This window comes from Geotrypetes seraphini, chromosome 1 (genome assembly GCF_902459505.1).
Source record: "Geotrypetes seraphini chromosome 1, aGeoSer1.1, whole genome shotgun sequence".
NCBI classification, from domain to species: Eukaryota; Metazoa; Chordata; class Amphibia; order Gymnophiona; family Dermophiidae; genus Geotrypetes; species Geotrypetes seraphini.
Genome location: NC_047084.1, coordinates 456153094 through 456168759, shown reverse-complemented (window position 1 = coordinate 456168759; position 15666 = coordinate 456153094). Strand labels below are relative to the sequence as shown.

At 41.8% G+C, this 15666-nt stretch overlaps 1 protein-coding gene across 3 annotated transcripts in view; it reads right to left on the bottom strand.

Moving 5' to 3' along the window:
* Nucleotides 1–1132: 1132 nt before the first annotated feature.
* Nucleotides 1133–15666, bottom strand: part of LOC117349045 (serine protease 55-like) — a 120665-nt gene continuing 106131 nt past the window's right edge. For all 3 annotated transcript variants that reach the window (XM_033921944.1, XM_033921934.1, XM_033921952.1), the window contains 2 exons: nucleotides 14169–14314; nucleotides 1133–1888 (listed from right to left, as the gene is read on the bottom strand). In XM_033921944.1, the coding sequence (XP_033777835.1) occupies nucleotides 1574–1888; nucleotides 14169–14314 (461 nt within the window). In that variant the 3' untranslated portion in view covers nucleotides 1133–1573. The remainder of the gene's footprint in view (nucleotides 1889–14168; nucleotides 14315–15666) is intronic.

The following is a 15666-nucleotide window of genomic DNA, read 5'->3' as shown; positions in this document are numbered from 1 at the left end:
TTGGTCAGCCGGCATGCAAACAGAAACGGATCGCACACGGTTTGGAGGTTTAGTGAATCCTGGCCTTAGTGATCAAAACATTATTAGAGGTGCTGTATAGCTGTTTCTTGTATGACTGGATGAGCTATATTTATCTTTTTTTTTTTTTAGTTTAAATTCATACAGAAATAAATGGCTAGATTGAACCTAATGACTTCATTAATGCATTTCCCTTTTTTAAACTTCTATACCATTTGAAAGAGGGCAAACGGAAAAACTATATGATGGCCTCCTGGCCATTCAAGCAGCTAAACTAGACAACCAAATCGCCAATCTACTGACGGCATCCCTCGACTACAAGACTTTTAGAAAAGAAATAAAGACCATACTCTTCAAGAAAACTCTGAAAAAAGAAATAATACCGCAAGTCTCAAACTCCACTTCTCACTAAAGCCAACTACCCCAAACAAATAACCTTACCCATTTCTTACTCTTTTTGAAAATGACCAATTTTTTTTTTTTGGTAAGTTCTTGGATAATTCTTTTGTAATCCGCCTTGAACTGCAAGGTAATGGCGGAATAGAAATCCATAATGTAATGTAATGTAATGTAATTATTCCCTTCTAGAATTGAATACTTCTTAAATTTAGTAAAAATATTCTGGCACAAGTGTCAGACCTTAAAAAAGGAAGTCATATTGAACATTGGAAAATAATAATAATAAACTAATAAAAATAGTACACATTTAATTTTCCCCACCACCAAATTTCCCCATCCCGCCCCACCCCACCCGGCTACTTTTTCATGCCACCCGGCTGGAAAAAAATTTTGGGGAAGAACACTGCTAAATATCATGTGCTGGGTCACTCAGCAAAGTTTAACTGGGTTGCAGCCTCTCATGCCCAGTTAAACCCTTTTTAATATCAAGCATATTCATATTTTCTTTCTTGCCATTGTGACATGTTTTCACTACTAACCCACCCACTCCTTTATTCTTAAAGAAAAAGAAAATAAGGGGAATAAATCAATGATTAAGTTGGTTCTCTAAAACAAAAAGCAGTAACAAAAGATTTCTTTCTGATTGACTTTATAATGAATGTTTTCTGCATGCTTTAAGTTAAAATATAAAGGATGAACTACTAGTATGGCTTATTTATTTAATATTTATATTCTGCCTAAAAAGCTAGGCAGATTACAAGTTACATACATAGATTCAATCAATATAAAAACAAAACCAAACAAAAATGCATATTATACTTTAGATTGATTTATTTTTAATTGTGTTAATGTAGTTCACTATTTATGCATTTATTTGAGTTTGTTTTACAAAAACACTATTGTATCCTGATGCAAGCATTTGCTGAAACGTGGCTGTGTTGGGTTTCGTACTGTTAGCATTGATCATTTTGTTGACAGCCAGCTTTTTTCTCCTGTACCGTTATGGGACATCTGACATCACTACCAAGAGTGCAAGCCTGTACAGAAATGAGCAGTCAGTCTTGCTAAGATCCAGTTGCATCACCAGCACATGTAGCCAGCCAAGCCCATTATTGTACTGCTGTATGATCCAGAAGCACATATCAAGAAATCATTTTTAATATCCACAATTTTTCTGTATACTAGCAGCGAGGCATATGAAGAGTAGAGAGAGCTGTAGACTAAGACCGGAGGGGGCCTGGGAACGCTGCAACGCTGGAACGCTGGAACGCCGCGGGGGCTGGTCAGCAACAGGCAACTTCAATGGTCTCCCAGCTATTTCACTCACATTGTTCATCCAGTTGATGTAAGCAGCAAGCCTGGTGGTGAAGGCAGGCATTGGAGATTCATCCAGTACTTTGCTGAGGATACCAATCAGTGTCCAGTTCAAGTGCTTTTTGTCTGTGCAGAGAACGGCACTGCCTTGCTGGATCTGTGGGAGGTGAACAGGAAAATAGAAACAGTCATTGAGGCCATCACAAAAAATGTGTATGCCCCACAAAGATCCCCTGCTAGAGCAGTGTTATAGAAATGATAAGTAGTAGTAGAATGAACACAATATTTTTGTGCAGATGTAGATGGGCAGACGTGGCATGCTGCAGTGTAGCAAATACAGAACTCCTTTCTCTCAACACTGGAGCTATTTCTTGTTATTTAGGGCTCCTTTTACTAAGGCGCGCTAGTGTTTTTAGCACGTGCTGAAGATTAGCGTGTGCAAACCACACGCTAAACGAAAAATACTAACGCAAGCACTATGGAGGTGTTAGCGTCTAGTGCACGCGGCATTATAGCGTGCGCTAAAACCGCTAGCACACCTTAGTAAAAGGAGCCCTTAATGTTTAGAAAAGTGATAGTAGAAAAAATATTTCACCCCAGATAGATCTTTACTACTTGTCAAACTCTAGAGGGTGGAGGAATGTTTCCTAACACACTCAAATATGTTAATCATTATTGTGTAGTAACCTGAGGAATTTCCCCTTCCTGTTCCGTCTGATTTGGACATTTGCTGCAAAACATCCAAAATCGGGGATGGATAAATGCACATTTTCGAATGTGGCACCACTAGATGTGCAACTTTTTTTTTTGAAAATTGTCAATTTGGACATCTAGGTTGCCAGGACAACCAACTTTATACCCCATTTTCAATCACAGAAACATCCAACTTAGAAACATCCAAACGCAGACCATTTAGATGTGGGAGGAGCCATCATTCTGATGGACTGACCATATAGACATGTCAACAGAGCAATGGGGCACCTTAGAGGGCACTGTTGTGAACTTCACATAAAAGGTGCTACGTGTACATCTCATCATAAACCCCTTATAATTTATGGTGAGTCCTCCACAGCTCCCCCTAAAACCTACTATACCCACCTGTCTACTCCAATAGCCCTTAGTTTCATAGGTCATAGTTTATTAAAAATTTGATGGGTTTTAGTAGGTTTTGGTGGCCTCACACTTTCCACCATAAATGTAGTGGTTAGAGTGGCTTATGGGCCTGGCTCCTCCTCTGGCTCAGTAGTCCACTCACCAGGCTACTTAAAACAGCTGTGAGATGCCCTAGTAGGCTTTCCCATTCTAGATGCTGCTGTTCTAGAGACAGATATATACTGTTTCTGAGTTTTAGGGGGGTGGGAGTGGGTTAGTGACCACTGGGGGAGTGTAGGGGGCTCATGCTTATTTACCTCCAGTGGTAATCTGGTCACTTTGAAAACCTTTTGGGCACTTGGACATTTCCACAACAGGTCTAGCCTGAAACATCTAAGTTCTGTCCAGGACATCCTTTGATTGGTTCGATTATAGCCTGCCCAGAACCCGCCCATAGTCCTCTAACATGCCCCTCTACCACTTAGATGTTCTGGAGGGAGAATGTCCTGCAAAACATCTAATTTTTTTGTTTTGATTATCGGCACTTGGATGTTTTAGTGAGAAAAACATCCAAGTGCCGATTTATTCCATTTTATGGACATTTTGGAGTTTTGAACATTGTCTCCTTGATTTTTAAATACTGGCATGTTACAGAAATGTTTTGAAGAATACCCACTTAGTTCACTATTTATGAATTTATTTGAGTTTGTTTTACAAAAACACTATTGTACCCTGATGCAAGCATATTGGGAAAAATTTGTCCTACAAGCGAATTGATTATTGGGATATGAATACACCTCTGCAAGGTTATAAGCAGTATGGACATTGATCTTGGTGTGATATCACTACTGAAGGGTTGGATTATACCACCCAGCAACATATCAAAGAATGACAATGAGATTGAACACTGATTGGAATTACAATTTGTGATCTATCTGATACAGTGTTCGTGTGATAAAATCTAAATATGAAGAACGTTGTGTCCCATTAAGAAAAGACTAGTATGGCACAAATCTCATATCTTTGGGGACTGTCTGACTCATCCATAGTTGCGGGTAGTAGAGGGACGTACACTCTGTCTTTCACATACCCCCAAAGAAAAAAGTCATAAACAGTAATGTCCGGTGATCTTGGGGACCACTAGAGGAGCACCTGGTCATTTTGTCACGTTGAATTGTTTGAAGGTTGTAACTTTTACACCAATTGCAGTTTTTAAGGGTGAAAGTGCAAGTCATTGTGTAAGATCTTGCTAACCGTGCTTTTTGGAACTTGTATTTGCTGTCATGTTATTTATAAACATAATCCAATAAGTTTTGATTTTGTAACCATTTAAAATCAAGGAGTGTTTTTGTGGGCACCCTGTATATATGTGTATATATATATATATATATAAAAAAAACAAGTTATACCAAACTGATGAATGACCTATGTTCCTGGTGAGAAATAAAGTCACCAGCTGAGGTTGTAGAACAATATAGAACTATGTTGTTACTCCAAACTATGTTGATACGCCAAGAAATCCTAGTCAAGGTTTTAACTATGGGGCTCATAATTTAAAAAAAAAAAAGTCTAAAATCCCGCCTAAATTAGCACTTGGATGATCAAAAAGACAGGTTGTCCAAGTACCGATAATCGAACAAGATTATAGACATATCTAAAACCAGCTTAGGCCTTTTCATTGCCTCTGTGCGCCCAGAGTGAAAAGGGACATTTTTGGAGGTGTGGGTAGGGTGGGAGGTGGGAGGGATGTGGGTCGACCTACACTTAGTTGTCCGGCAGCCATAATCGAAAAGTTTGACAGGTTGCCTGGATGTAACTTATACGTTTTGACTTAAAGTCAAAACAGGTATAAGTTCTAGATCGGGCTGCCGCGATCAGCTCAGTGGCCCAGGCAACCTGTCCCCCCACCCCCGTAATGATTGTGGCAGGAGGGATGCCCAGTCCCTCCTGACCAAACCTGCAGCAACCGCACACCCCCCCCCCCTCCCGAATGATTGTGGCAGGAGAGATGTCTAATCTCTTCTGCCGATACCAGCAAACTCCCCCCCCCCCCCGGCAATCTTCACCAGCAGGAGAGATGCCTAAGGAGGTAGCCTACGGGATCTGGACAATTGGAATCTTAGGCCACTCCCAGTGCATACCACAGTTTATAAATCTTTCCTTTTGATTAAGTCTTAATAATAATATTGTAATTTATAGCTAAAGAGACATATGATCAAGAAACTGTTTTATTTTACTTTTGTGACCAAGGGCCTCAAAATAGTACCTGGCGGGCCGAATGTGGTCCCCGGGCCATGAGTTTGAGACCAATGGTCTAACAAGACCTACCTTTAGTGAATCCATGTTGCCTTCGGTCCTGTAATCCACCTGATTCCTGAAACTTCACCATTCTCTGATTTAAAAGTGTTTCCATTAATTTGCTTACCACAGAAGTCATACTTGCTGGCCTGTAATTCCCTACTTTTTCCTTACTTCCACTTTTGTATAGAGGGACCACATCCGCTCTTCTAGAGAAGCATTGAAAAGGTCAGTCAGCAGAGCCATCAGAACTTCAACACACTCAGATGTACATCATCTGGCCTCATCGCTTTGTGTTTGTCTACCTTTAATTTACCTAGCTCCTCACAAACACAATCCTTTGAAAATCGATCAGGGTCTACCACTACTCCATCCCTATTCATATTTGTCTTCTTCAGTCCTGCTCCCGGTGCTTCAGCCATGAACACAGAACAGAAATATTTGTTAAACAGTTCAGCCTTTTCTTTATCAGCTTGTACATATTTCTCCCCTTCACTTTTGAGTCTCACAATGCCACTTTTGCTCTTCTTCCTATCACTAACATATCTAAGAAATGTTTTGTCTCCCCATTTTACTGTATCAGCTATTTTTTTTTCTTCCATTTGTATCTTTGCTTTTCTGACTACTTGACCAGCCTCTCTTAACTTTTCAAGATAATTTTGCCTGTCTTCCTCTTTCTGCAATCTTTTATAGTTTATGAAAGCTAACCTCTTATTCCTTGCCTTCTCAGCTACTACTTTTGAGAACCAAAGTGGCCTTCTTTTCCTCTTACTTATACTTACTTGCCTCACAAAAAGGTCTGTTGCTCTTACAATAACTCCTTTCAGTTTTGCCCACTGCTTTTCTATTCCTTCCAGATGTTCCCAACAGACAACAATTCCTTGACATAATCCTCCAACTGAACAAAGTTCATTTTTTAAAGTCTAGAACCTTTACTTTTGAATGAGCCTTCTCTATACCTGTCTCAATATTAAACCGTACCATGCAGTGATCACTGGATGCCAGATGATCACCCACTGTAACATCAGGAACACTTTATCCATTTGTAAGCACTTAATCCAGTATGACCCCCATCCCACGTGGGTTCCATTACCAACTGCTGGAACTCCCTGTAGAGAATCGAGGATCTCCCTACCTCTAGAAGATCCTACAATAGGGATACCCCAATCAACATCCAGCATGTTAAAATCACCTATTAGTAAAACTTCCCCTTTTGTAGATATATTCTGAATGTCTACTATTAAATCTCTGTCCACTTCTGTCTGTGAAGGAGGTCTGTATATCATACCAATGTAAATATATTTACCATTCCCTCTTTCTAAATTGATCCACAGTGCTTCTTCCTTGCCCTGCAGATCCTGCAATTGTGTGGCTTTAATATGATCTTTAACATATAACGCTACACCCCCTCCTTTTCTTCCTATATAGCCCAGTATAACCACATCCCAGTCATGGTTCTCCATGAACTACATCTCCATGATCGCCACTATATCCAACTCATCTTCTTCCATCACAATTTCTAGATCCAGAATCTTGTTTCCAGTACTTCGAGCATTAGTATATACTGCTTTCCAGATGCATTTCATAGCACTTGACAATACCCCTTTTCAACTGCAACTCAGCCCACAAAAAGATCCGCTTCTATGAAGTGACACCCTCTCCTGGTATATTTTCCCCTCCCCTCATACCTTCATTTACTTTTATTTTTTACAATGTAATTATAAACCCTCCTCCCCCTCTCTCCCTCAAGCTCATGTACATCATCGTCCTCGTCTACTTCATGTTTTACCTTTTCTCCTTTACCCCATTTTATTTTCATGTTTTTAGCTTTGTAAATTGGCCAGATACACGATGATGGTTGGTATATTAAAATGTAAATAAACTTGAACTTGAAACTTGCCCCCCTTTCCCATGTAGAGGTATTCAGTGATTTACTTACCTGAGGGCTTATACTCACCTAGGGGCTTTGATCACTCTGACCCATCATTTCTAGTTTAAAGCCCTCTTCAGTAGATTAGCCAGCCTGCTGCTGAAGACACTTCTTCCCTTCTTTGATAGATGGATACCATCCCTGCTCAGCAGCCCTTGGAAAATCATTTCATGGTCCAGTAAGCCTAAACACTGTCGATGACACCAACCATGTAACCATGCATTAATCTCCAGGATGTGTGCTTCTCTGACCTGGCCCTCACCCTCAACAGTGAGGATGGACAAGAATACCACTTGTGCACCTTCTCTTCCAGAGTCATGAAGTCACTTTTGATACGTTCGCAGGGGTACCTGGAAGTATCATTAGTGCCAACATGGATGAGCAGCATCGGGTAGTAGTCATCAAGCTTGATAAGTCTTGGCAATCTTTCCGTAACATCATGGATTTTGGCACCAGGCAGACAGCATACCTCCCAGGACATATTTGGTCTGCTGATGGATGCTTCTGTACCCAGCAGAAGGGAATCACGAACTACCACTAACTTATGCTTCCAAGTGGCCATGGATCCAGCAATTTGGAGAATTTCAAGTTTTGGTCCTTCCTCTCCCTGGGATGCTCTCATCTCCTCCACTTCCAGGGCTGCATACTGGTTCTTCAGTTCAAGGATGAGTGGAGTCACAGTACCAATCTTGCAGGGTTCCATAATCTGAGCCCAGCTGTCTTCCCTCAGCACAGCCTCTTCTTCCCCACTGCTGGAAATCTTTGATACCTCATGAACCATTTCATCGATGCACCTCTCATTCTCAAGGATGCTTCTCAGTTTTGCCACCTCTTCTCTCAGTTCCTTTACTTCCTTCATGAGGGATTCAAGCTGAAGACAGCATGCACATAGAACCACTTCTTCTGCCTGGGTAACATTTTCTGTCTGCACAGAGACAGAAGCTGTAACTTAAGCAGCAGCTTTGGTGACACAATGTTTCCCAGCCATACTGTGATTGCAGAAATAGTTACACCTGGAAGAAAAAAAGAAAGAGCAGAAAAAGCTTACCATAGCAATGCTCTGTTACTGGTTGACTGAAAAAAAGCTCTGCCTTGGGTTGGGTGGAAGGGAATTAACCTCAAGGGTCACCCGTGGAGTGTGATCTCTAAGGAAGTCCTCAGAGTTCAGACTCAAACTAAGAGCCTGAAATCAACCAAACGTCCTTCTTCAAGGAACACTTTTTGGTTAAGGTGAGAGGATTCACACCATGACATATAATGCACTTGGCCTCATACCAAGTTTACAGTGACAACGATCATTCCTATTGCTGGGTCAACTCATGTGGAGTCCCATAAGTTTTCCCCCTCTCCCCTACACTATTTAACATCTACTTAGCCCCATTGGGGGAACCTACTGCAAAGCTTAAAAGTCAAATTTTACATTTATGCAGACGACATCACTTTAGTTTTTCCCCTAACAAACCTATCCCCTGAAACAAAGAGCCGCCTGGTATTCATATTAAAGCAAATCGATCAATGGATGGCCCAATTCAAACTGAAACTCAATTCAGAAAAAAACAAATTCTTCCTAGCTAGCCCGAATGACAAAATCAAAGACTCTTCAATTTCCTTGAATGGTCAAGTCTATCCTATTGTCAACTCCTTAAAAATTCTGGGAGTTATCCTGGACTGTCACCTTATTCTTGAAGCGCACACAGAGCTATTGATTAAAAAAGGCTTCTCGACTCTATGGAAACTAAGAACCATCAGAAAGTACTTCGATGCAACCTCATTCCGTTTAGTGGAACAAGCCTTCATACTAAACTTACTCGACTACTGCAACATCATTTATCTGGGATCTTTTAAGAAAACTATTCAAAGACTCCGAATCATCCAAAACTCAGCCGTCCGACTGATTTTTGGCATTAAAAAATGGGACCACGTAACCCCCTTTTACCAGAAACTTCATTGGCTGCCCCTGGAGGCAAGAGTCTTCAAATTTGCCTGTCTTTGTTTTAAAGCTATACTTGGCTCGGCCCCCACATACCTGGTTGCACATTTCAACTTGGACTGCCCCAGCAGACCTACACGCAGAGTCCATATGTTCACCCATCCATCAATAAAGGCCTGCCGATACAAAAGATACCTAGACAGAACACTTGCTTTCCAAGCAGGCCAAATGAACAATTGGCTGAGCATCTTAATAACGCACGCTTCCTCCTATCTAAGTTTTAGAAAACTAGTAAAAACAAACTTGTTCAACTGATTTGTATCCTAATTGCTTCCTTTGCCCTATCGCTTTACTCCATCTGATTTTTACCACGTTCTCTCATTTCCTCTCTGCTCTTGGCCTACTGGAATTGATGTCTGTCCAGTGCCCCACTCTCACTGATTGCAGCAGGCACCTGCTCTCTTTTTCCTGTATCTGCTTCATGTACTTTAATACCTTCTTGTACCTATCTTCGCTGATTGTCTAGCTCCTCTTATTGTGAACCACCTCAAACTACTTTGGCTTTGGCGATATATAAGAATACAATTATTATTAACAGTTTTCCAGTCCTCTTTCCCACTTACTATTCCCCAAAGTCTCAAAAAGGACCTAAACAGATCCAAAGAAGCCTATTATTCAACAGCTCTCTCCTCAAGCAAATATATGCAAATTATATATGCAGTTCAAAGGTTGCTGTGAAAACTATCTTTAATGCTGAGCCTCTACAACCTCTCTCTTAGGTTTGGAGAAGCCATGGAGCTGGCTTAAACTTTTGGGCTTTGTGGTGAATATATTTGTATTGTGTGAGTTGCTTCTTAAAGCTGCCATTGCAAACAGCAAGCCTGAGTAGAGACATTGGCATAAAGCTATGCATAAGGAAAGTGATTGCCTGTATCACCTTTGTGACCAAGAGTTTTGTTTTGGGATATTTTTAGTTTTCTTTCTGGACTTTGGGATTAATTAGGTTGACTGTGCCAGAAGAAACTGTTTTGCTGCCATTAAGATAAAAATTCTATAAAGCTGTGAGTATCACAAAAAGAATTGCTGCAATTTGGACTATGATTTTTTTTTTGGGGGGGTGGAGGTGTTTTTTGACTGGTTTTGCTCTGAAGGAAAATTTCCACCTGAGCCATTCTTTTGAATTGAAATATATAAATTACTTACCTGTTTTGGCTATGGACAATTGCTAGATACTTTTCAAGTCTGCTAAAGAAAACTCTTTTAGTTTTCCTTTATTTTGAGAGAAAACCTGTTGCTTGCTGCAAACTGGCCCACCTACAAACTTCCAAACTACAGTGGCCATCTTGGAACCCTGCAGTCACTGAGGACTCTCCAGTGAAGAGTACATCCTTTACCATCTGCCATCTGTTATTACTGTTGCACATTGTTGATTGTGGTTTCCTCAAACTGTCTTGTTTCCATTACTTTTGAGTGCAAAGATTTCTGCAATAAACCCTTTTTCATTTTGTAAAACAAACCTCTTTTATGGTTTATATTTTTGTGCCTGTAAAGTGTCTGGGTTGTTTGTTGAGTGGAGTGTGCATTGGTTCAGACCAGCACTCCCTGTAGGACTTCAGCCATATTGCCGAAGCATGTTGAGGTTTTTTGTATTGCCACCTGGTGGAGGGATGCTGTAAGTACAGAGCAAAACCTGGCCGGTGACATTAGTGATTAAGTTACAGAAGGAGTCAGAGTCAAACTTGATAGCCTGGACATTATTGAGAAAAACTGCTTAGGCTGATTGGAAGCTTTAGCAATGAGTCTAATGTAGTAAGTGCAGCGAAATGATTTCAGATGGGCATGATATCATGAGTGAGCAGATTGAAAAGCTTGCAAGTCAAGCAGGTCTTTCGTTCTACTCCATTTGTGTCCACAAGTGAGAAGACGTGTTTTAACCCTTTATTTGGCATCGTTGCTCAGAAGCAACATGTGTTTCTATGGCTTTTATGGGAGATCTGCATCTCCAAATGCCTGTGACATGGCACTGTTGCTCGCGTTCAATATCAAGTTACAAAAAGCAGCCGTTTTTGCCATCTGCCAATTATAGGGTTAAACTGATGACAGTCTTTTGAGTACCAGGGCTGCCTACAAGAACTAAGGACATTTTGTTTAGGTGGTATAACTTTGATGATGGCAGCAGCACGTAATAATAAATCCCAGGTTGAAGCCTAAACTGCAAGCAGAAGAGATGGAAAATCAGAAGGTAAACAAGTAAATAATGGCGATAGAGTTGTAGGATTGCAAGAACACATGTCTGAATAGGAGATGAAGGTAGTCAATGCCAGCTTAATCATAATCTTAGGTTATGTAATGGTAAATTGAAGAAAATGATCTGTTCAGGGTTGCAGGACAGAATAGGGGACAGAAACGGACAGAAATCTGAAAGCTGTGTAAAGATAAGGTCAATAGTATGGCCTAATGTATGATTTGCGATCAAGTCATATACTGGTTTGTCTGTAACAAGGCAATTGCAGCTCCCTCAAACCGTTTCCCTCGACCCTGAAGAAAGGTTTCTTTTTTGAAACATGCATGTTAGGAGAGGTGAAGACAGCACAGGCTCACTATAAGCTAAGTGATGGTCTGTTATTGAAAAAATGATAGGTTATATATATATATATATATATATATATATATATATACTAGTATTTTAGCCCGTTACATTAACGGGTGCTAGAATATATGTCTGTCTGTCTGTCTTTATTTCCGTGTCTCTCTCTCTGTCCTGCTGTCTTTCTTTCTGTCTGTCTCTGTCCCTGGCCCCCTTTGTCTGTCTGTCTTTCTGTGTCTCTCTTCTTTTATTTCTGTCTCCCTTCCTCCCGCTGGCGGTAGAATATATGTCTGTGTTTCTTTCTGTTTCTCTCCATACTCTAATTCATCTTGTCATCTCCCTCTTGATCTCACCACTTTCAGAAGGCTCACCACTTTCAGAATACCCCTCCCTCTCTCCACTGGTCAGTCTATATCTCCCTGTCCCTTTCTCTTCATCCCCTAGCATCTTCTTATCCCAGCACTCTGCCCTCCCATGGATTCTTTTTTCCTCCATTTTCTGTTGTTCTTCTTCCTTCCCCCCTTGATGCTGAACAATAAGATGGAGGGAAAAAAAGAGATGCTGCATCTCTCTCCCCTTTCCAACCCCAGACCTAACATTTCTCCCTCCCTTCCATCCCTAGGTCCAACTTCCCTCCCCCAGGTCCACCATCTCTCCCCAATAGTCCTCCCTTCAAGTATCTCTTTCCCCAGATCCAGCTTCTCTCCCTTCAGACCATTACCTACCATCTCTCTCTCTCCTCTGTTCCTGGCCCCATAAGCTGTCCCCCATGCCCAGTCTGGCACTTCTTTTAATACTCTCCCCCTTTGCACTTTATAAAAAAGTTAATCCAGGGAATTTCCTAGGCCCAACATGTTCTCCCTCTTCTCTCCATTCCATTCCGATATTGCCTTCACCTTCTGTGTCGCTGAAAAATCCGCTGGCCTCAGCTGTGATTCAGGAACGTTGTCCGTGGCTCCCCTTCCTGCTTTCAATCTGCCGCGGTTCTCCCCCCATCCACCACCCTCGGCTGCGATTCAGAAACATTCCGCAACGGAATGTTTCTGAATCGCAGCCGAGAGTGGTGGATTTTTCAGCAACACAGAAGGCGAGGGCGACATCAGACCGGTCCCTTTCTCCCTATCTCCTTCCCTACTTCCCTGTGCAGCAGCCGCAGCATTCCCTCTCCCTCCATTAACCACGAGAGGAGCCTGCACACGGACCTAACAGACCGAGCCTCCAGCAGTCTAACTTCCCGGCGGCTCCTCTGACGATCGCCGCCTTCTCCAACGCAGGAGCGGCTCGTGAGAGGAGCCGCTGCAGCGTCTGTGAAGTTGAAAAAAACTTCGGCCCGTTTCCGTGCTCGGCCGCGGCGGCCTACAGGTGCCACGGTCTGCAGCCGCCGACATCCGTTTTGACTTTTTTTTTTTTTTAAGTTGAAAGATGTGTTGGTGGCTCCTCTCATGATCCCCACCTGCGTCGGAAGTCCGGGATCGTGAAAGTAGCCACCGCCGCGTCTTTCAAAGAACCGTAAGCCGCGCATGCGCACTTCCTATGTGTCGCTACAGCTCACAGAAAAGCGGCGCACACTTAGGAACTGCGCATGTGCGGCTTACCATTTTATTATATTAGATATATACAAAAAAATACATTACTAAAAAAATGGCACTTAGATAAATAGGAGAGTGATTCATTAAATTAATAAAGGCTGGACCGATAAAGCATTAAGCAACTGGTGGTATATACCCGATTGCTGTCTGAAGGTCCATACATATAATAGATGCACCTCCAAGGGTAGATGCATTTAACACTAGCTTGGTTTTTAATTGTATTAGACAAACCAGTATATGACTTGTCAGACTGAACAACAGTGGCTTGTTGATCACATTGAATGATTGGGATCAAGACATGTTGTTTTAAACCTAAATCAGAGGCAATAGAGCAAAACCTCAGATCAAAGGAACACCTTGGTTCTTCATAATGTATATTGATAAAACCAGTAATAATAATAATAATAATAATAATTTTATTTCTTATATACCGCTGTACCGTGAAGTTCTAAGCGGTTTACAGTAGAAACAGAAGAAATGCAAATCTGACATGAAATTCAAATGGAGTCAGTTGGCAAAAATTATTATACACATTTTGCCAACACTGCTAAGTACCCAACTTTTGGCTGCATTTATGTGGCTGTTCAGCCACTGACCAACTAGTGGCATAGCCAGACAACCAATTTTGGGTGGGCCTGAGCCCAAAGTTGGCAGGAATCTCTCTTTCCTTCCCTTCCCACCCCCCAGCTTGTGCAGCCTCTCTCTTTCCCTTCCTTCCCACCCCCTCTCCCCAGCCCGTGCAGCATTTCTGTTTCTCTTCAGGATGCCGGCAGTGGATCCTACATGCTGCTAGCAGCTGACCCAGAAGCCTTCTCTCTGACACAAAACACAAATGCGTTGGAGGGAAGGCTTCTGGGTCAGCTGCCGGCACTGTGAAGGAACCGCTGCTGGTGGCCTGTGGCTCCTGGATGGGTGGATCTGAGCCCAAACTGGGTAGGTCAGGCCCACCTCATGGCTACACCCCTGTAACCAACACATGATACACACTGCTTGCTGCCCCATTGAACTCACCTTCAGCAGTTTATGGTCATTGTTAGCCTCCTCAATGCAGAAGACTATGTTTTTTAACAGGGCTTCATCTTCAGGACAGATCACAGAGTTTTTCACTGACAGTTGCGTGAAGGCCAAGTTTACATCTGAAGATGAGGGTTTCGTGTCTAGCAAAACAAACATGAACATGAAGAGTAAACACTATTCCATCATCAAGATCATCTGCATGTCCTTTATTGCATCCTCTCCAGCCTCATCTACTCAAGTTCACTAATTACATTCCCTACATCTCTTATACCTCCATGGATGGCATAAAGGTAAAAAGAATGGATCTGATACCGTAGCTTGACTTATCTAGGTAGAGGGGGATTTCCTACCTGGATACATCCTACTCACCAGGTGATCACAAGATTTTCAGCAGCACTTACCCAGAGAGGGTGCAATTCTATAACACAGGTGCTTACATTTACACATCCAATATAGCTGGAAAAAGAGAACTACTAATAGGTGATTTTAATATGCCAGATGTTGATTGGGGTATCCCTATTGCAGGGTCTCCTAGAAGTAGGGAGTTCCTGGATTCTCTACAAGGAGAGCTGTTCTGGCAGTTGATAACTGAACCCACATGGAAAGGGGCCATACTTATGAATGAAGAGATGTTTCTGATGATACAGTGGGTGATCATCTGGCATCCAGTGATCACTGGATGATGTGGTTTAATATTAAGACAGATGTAGAGAAGGTTCATTCAGAAGTGAAGGTTCTAGATTTAAAAAAACAACAACTTTGTTCAGATAGGGGATTACGTCAAGGAGTTGTCTAGATGGAAACATCTGGAAGAAGCAGGAAAGCAGTGGGGAAAAATGAAATGAGATATTCTAAGGAAAATTCCAAAGTTGTTAATGGAAATTGTCTAATATACAAGCAATAGACAAAAGGATAAATCAATGACGGATATGACAATATCTGTTAGTAATGCTTGCGATTCTATTTCTATCACTAAGCAAACTGGGGAAAGACCTCAAGCGCTCAAGTGTTTGAAAAAGCTAAAGCAAAAACACTTTAATGGGGTCTTGAACATCATCATTGGTCATAAAACCCCAGTATATTTTTTTCTTTTTTTTTGTTCATGTGAATTACACCTAAATTTGTGTACAAAAAATAGAAATATTTATATGATCGGTTACTGGCAGTTTCAAGGTAATACAGCTCTCCCTCCAGATTCGCAGTTTCCCTACTTGCAAATTCAATTATTCGCAAATTTTTTTTTTTTCTTTTTACAGGCTCCCCGGATCTTACCTGGTGGTCTAGCGGTGATGCGGGGCAGGAGCGATCTTCCTATGCTCCTGCCCCATGCAAAGCCGTCATCAAAATGGCTGCCGTGAGTTCCCGTTGTAGTCTCGTGACATTAAGAACATAAGCATTGCCTCTGCTGGGTCAGACCAGAGGTTCATCATGCCCAGCAGTCCGCTCATGCAGCGGCCCATCAGGTCCAGGACCTGTATAGTATTCTTCTATC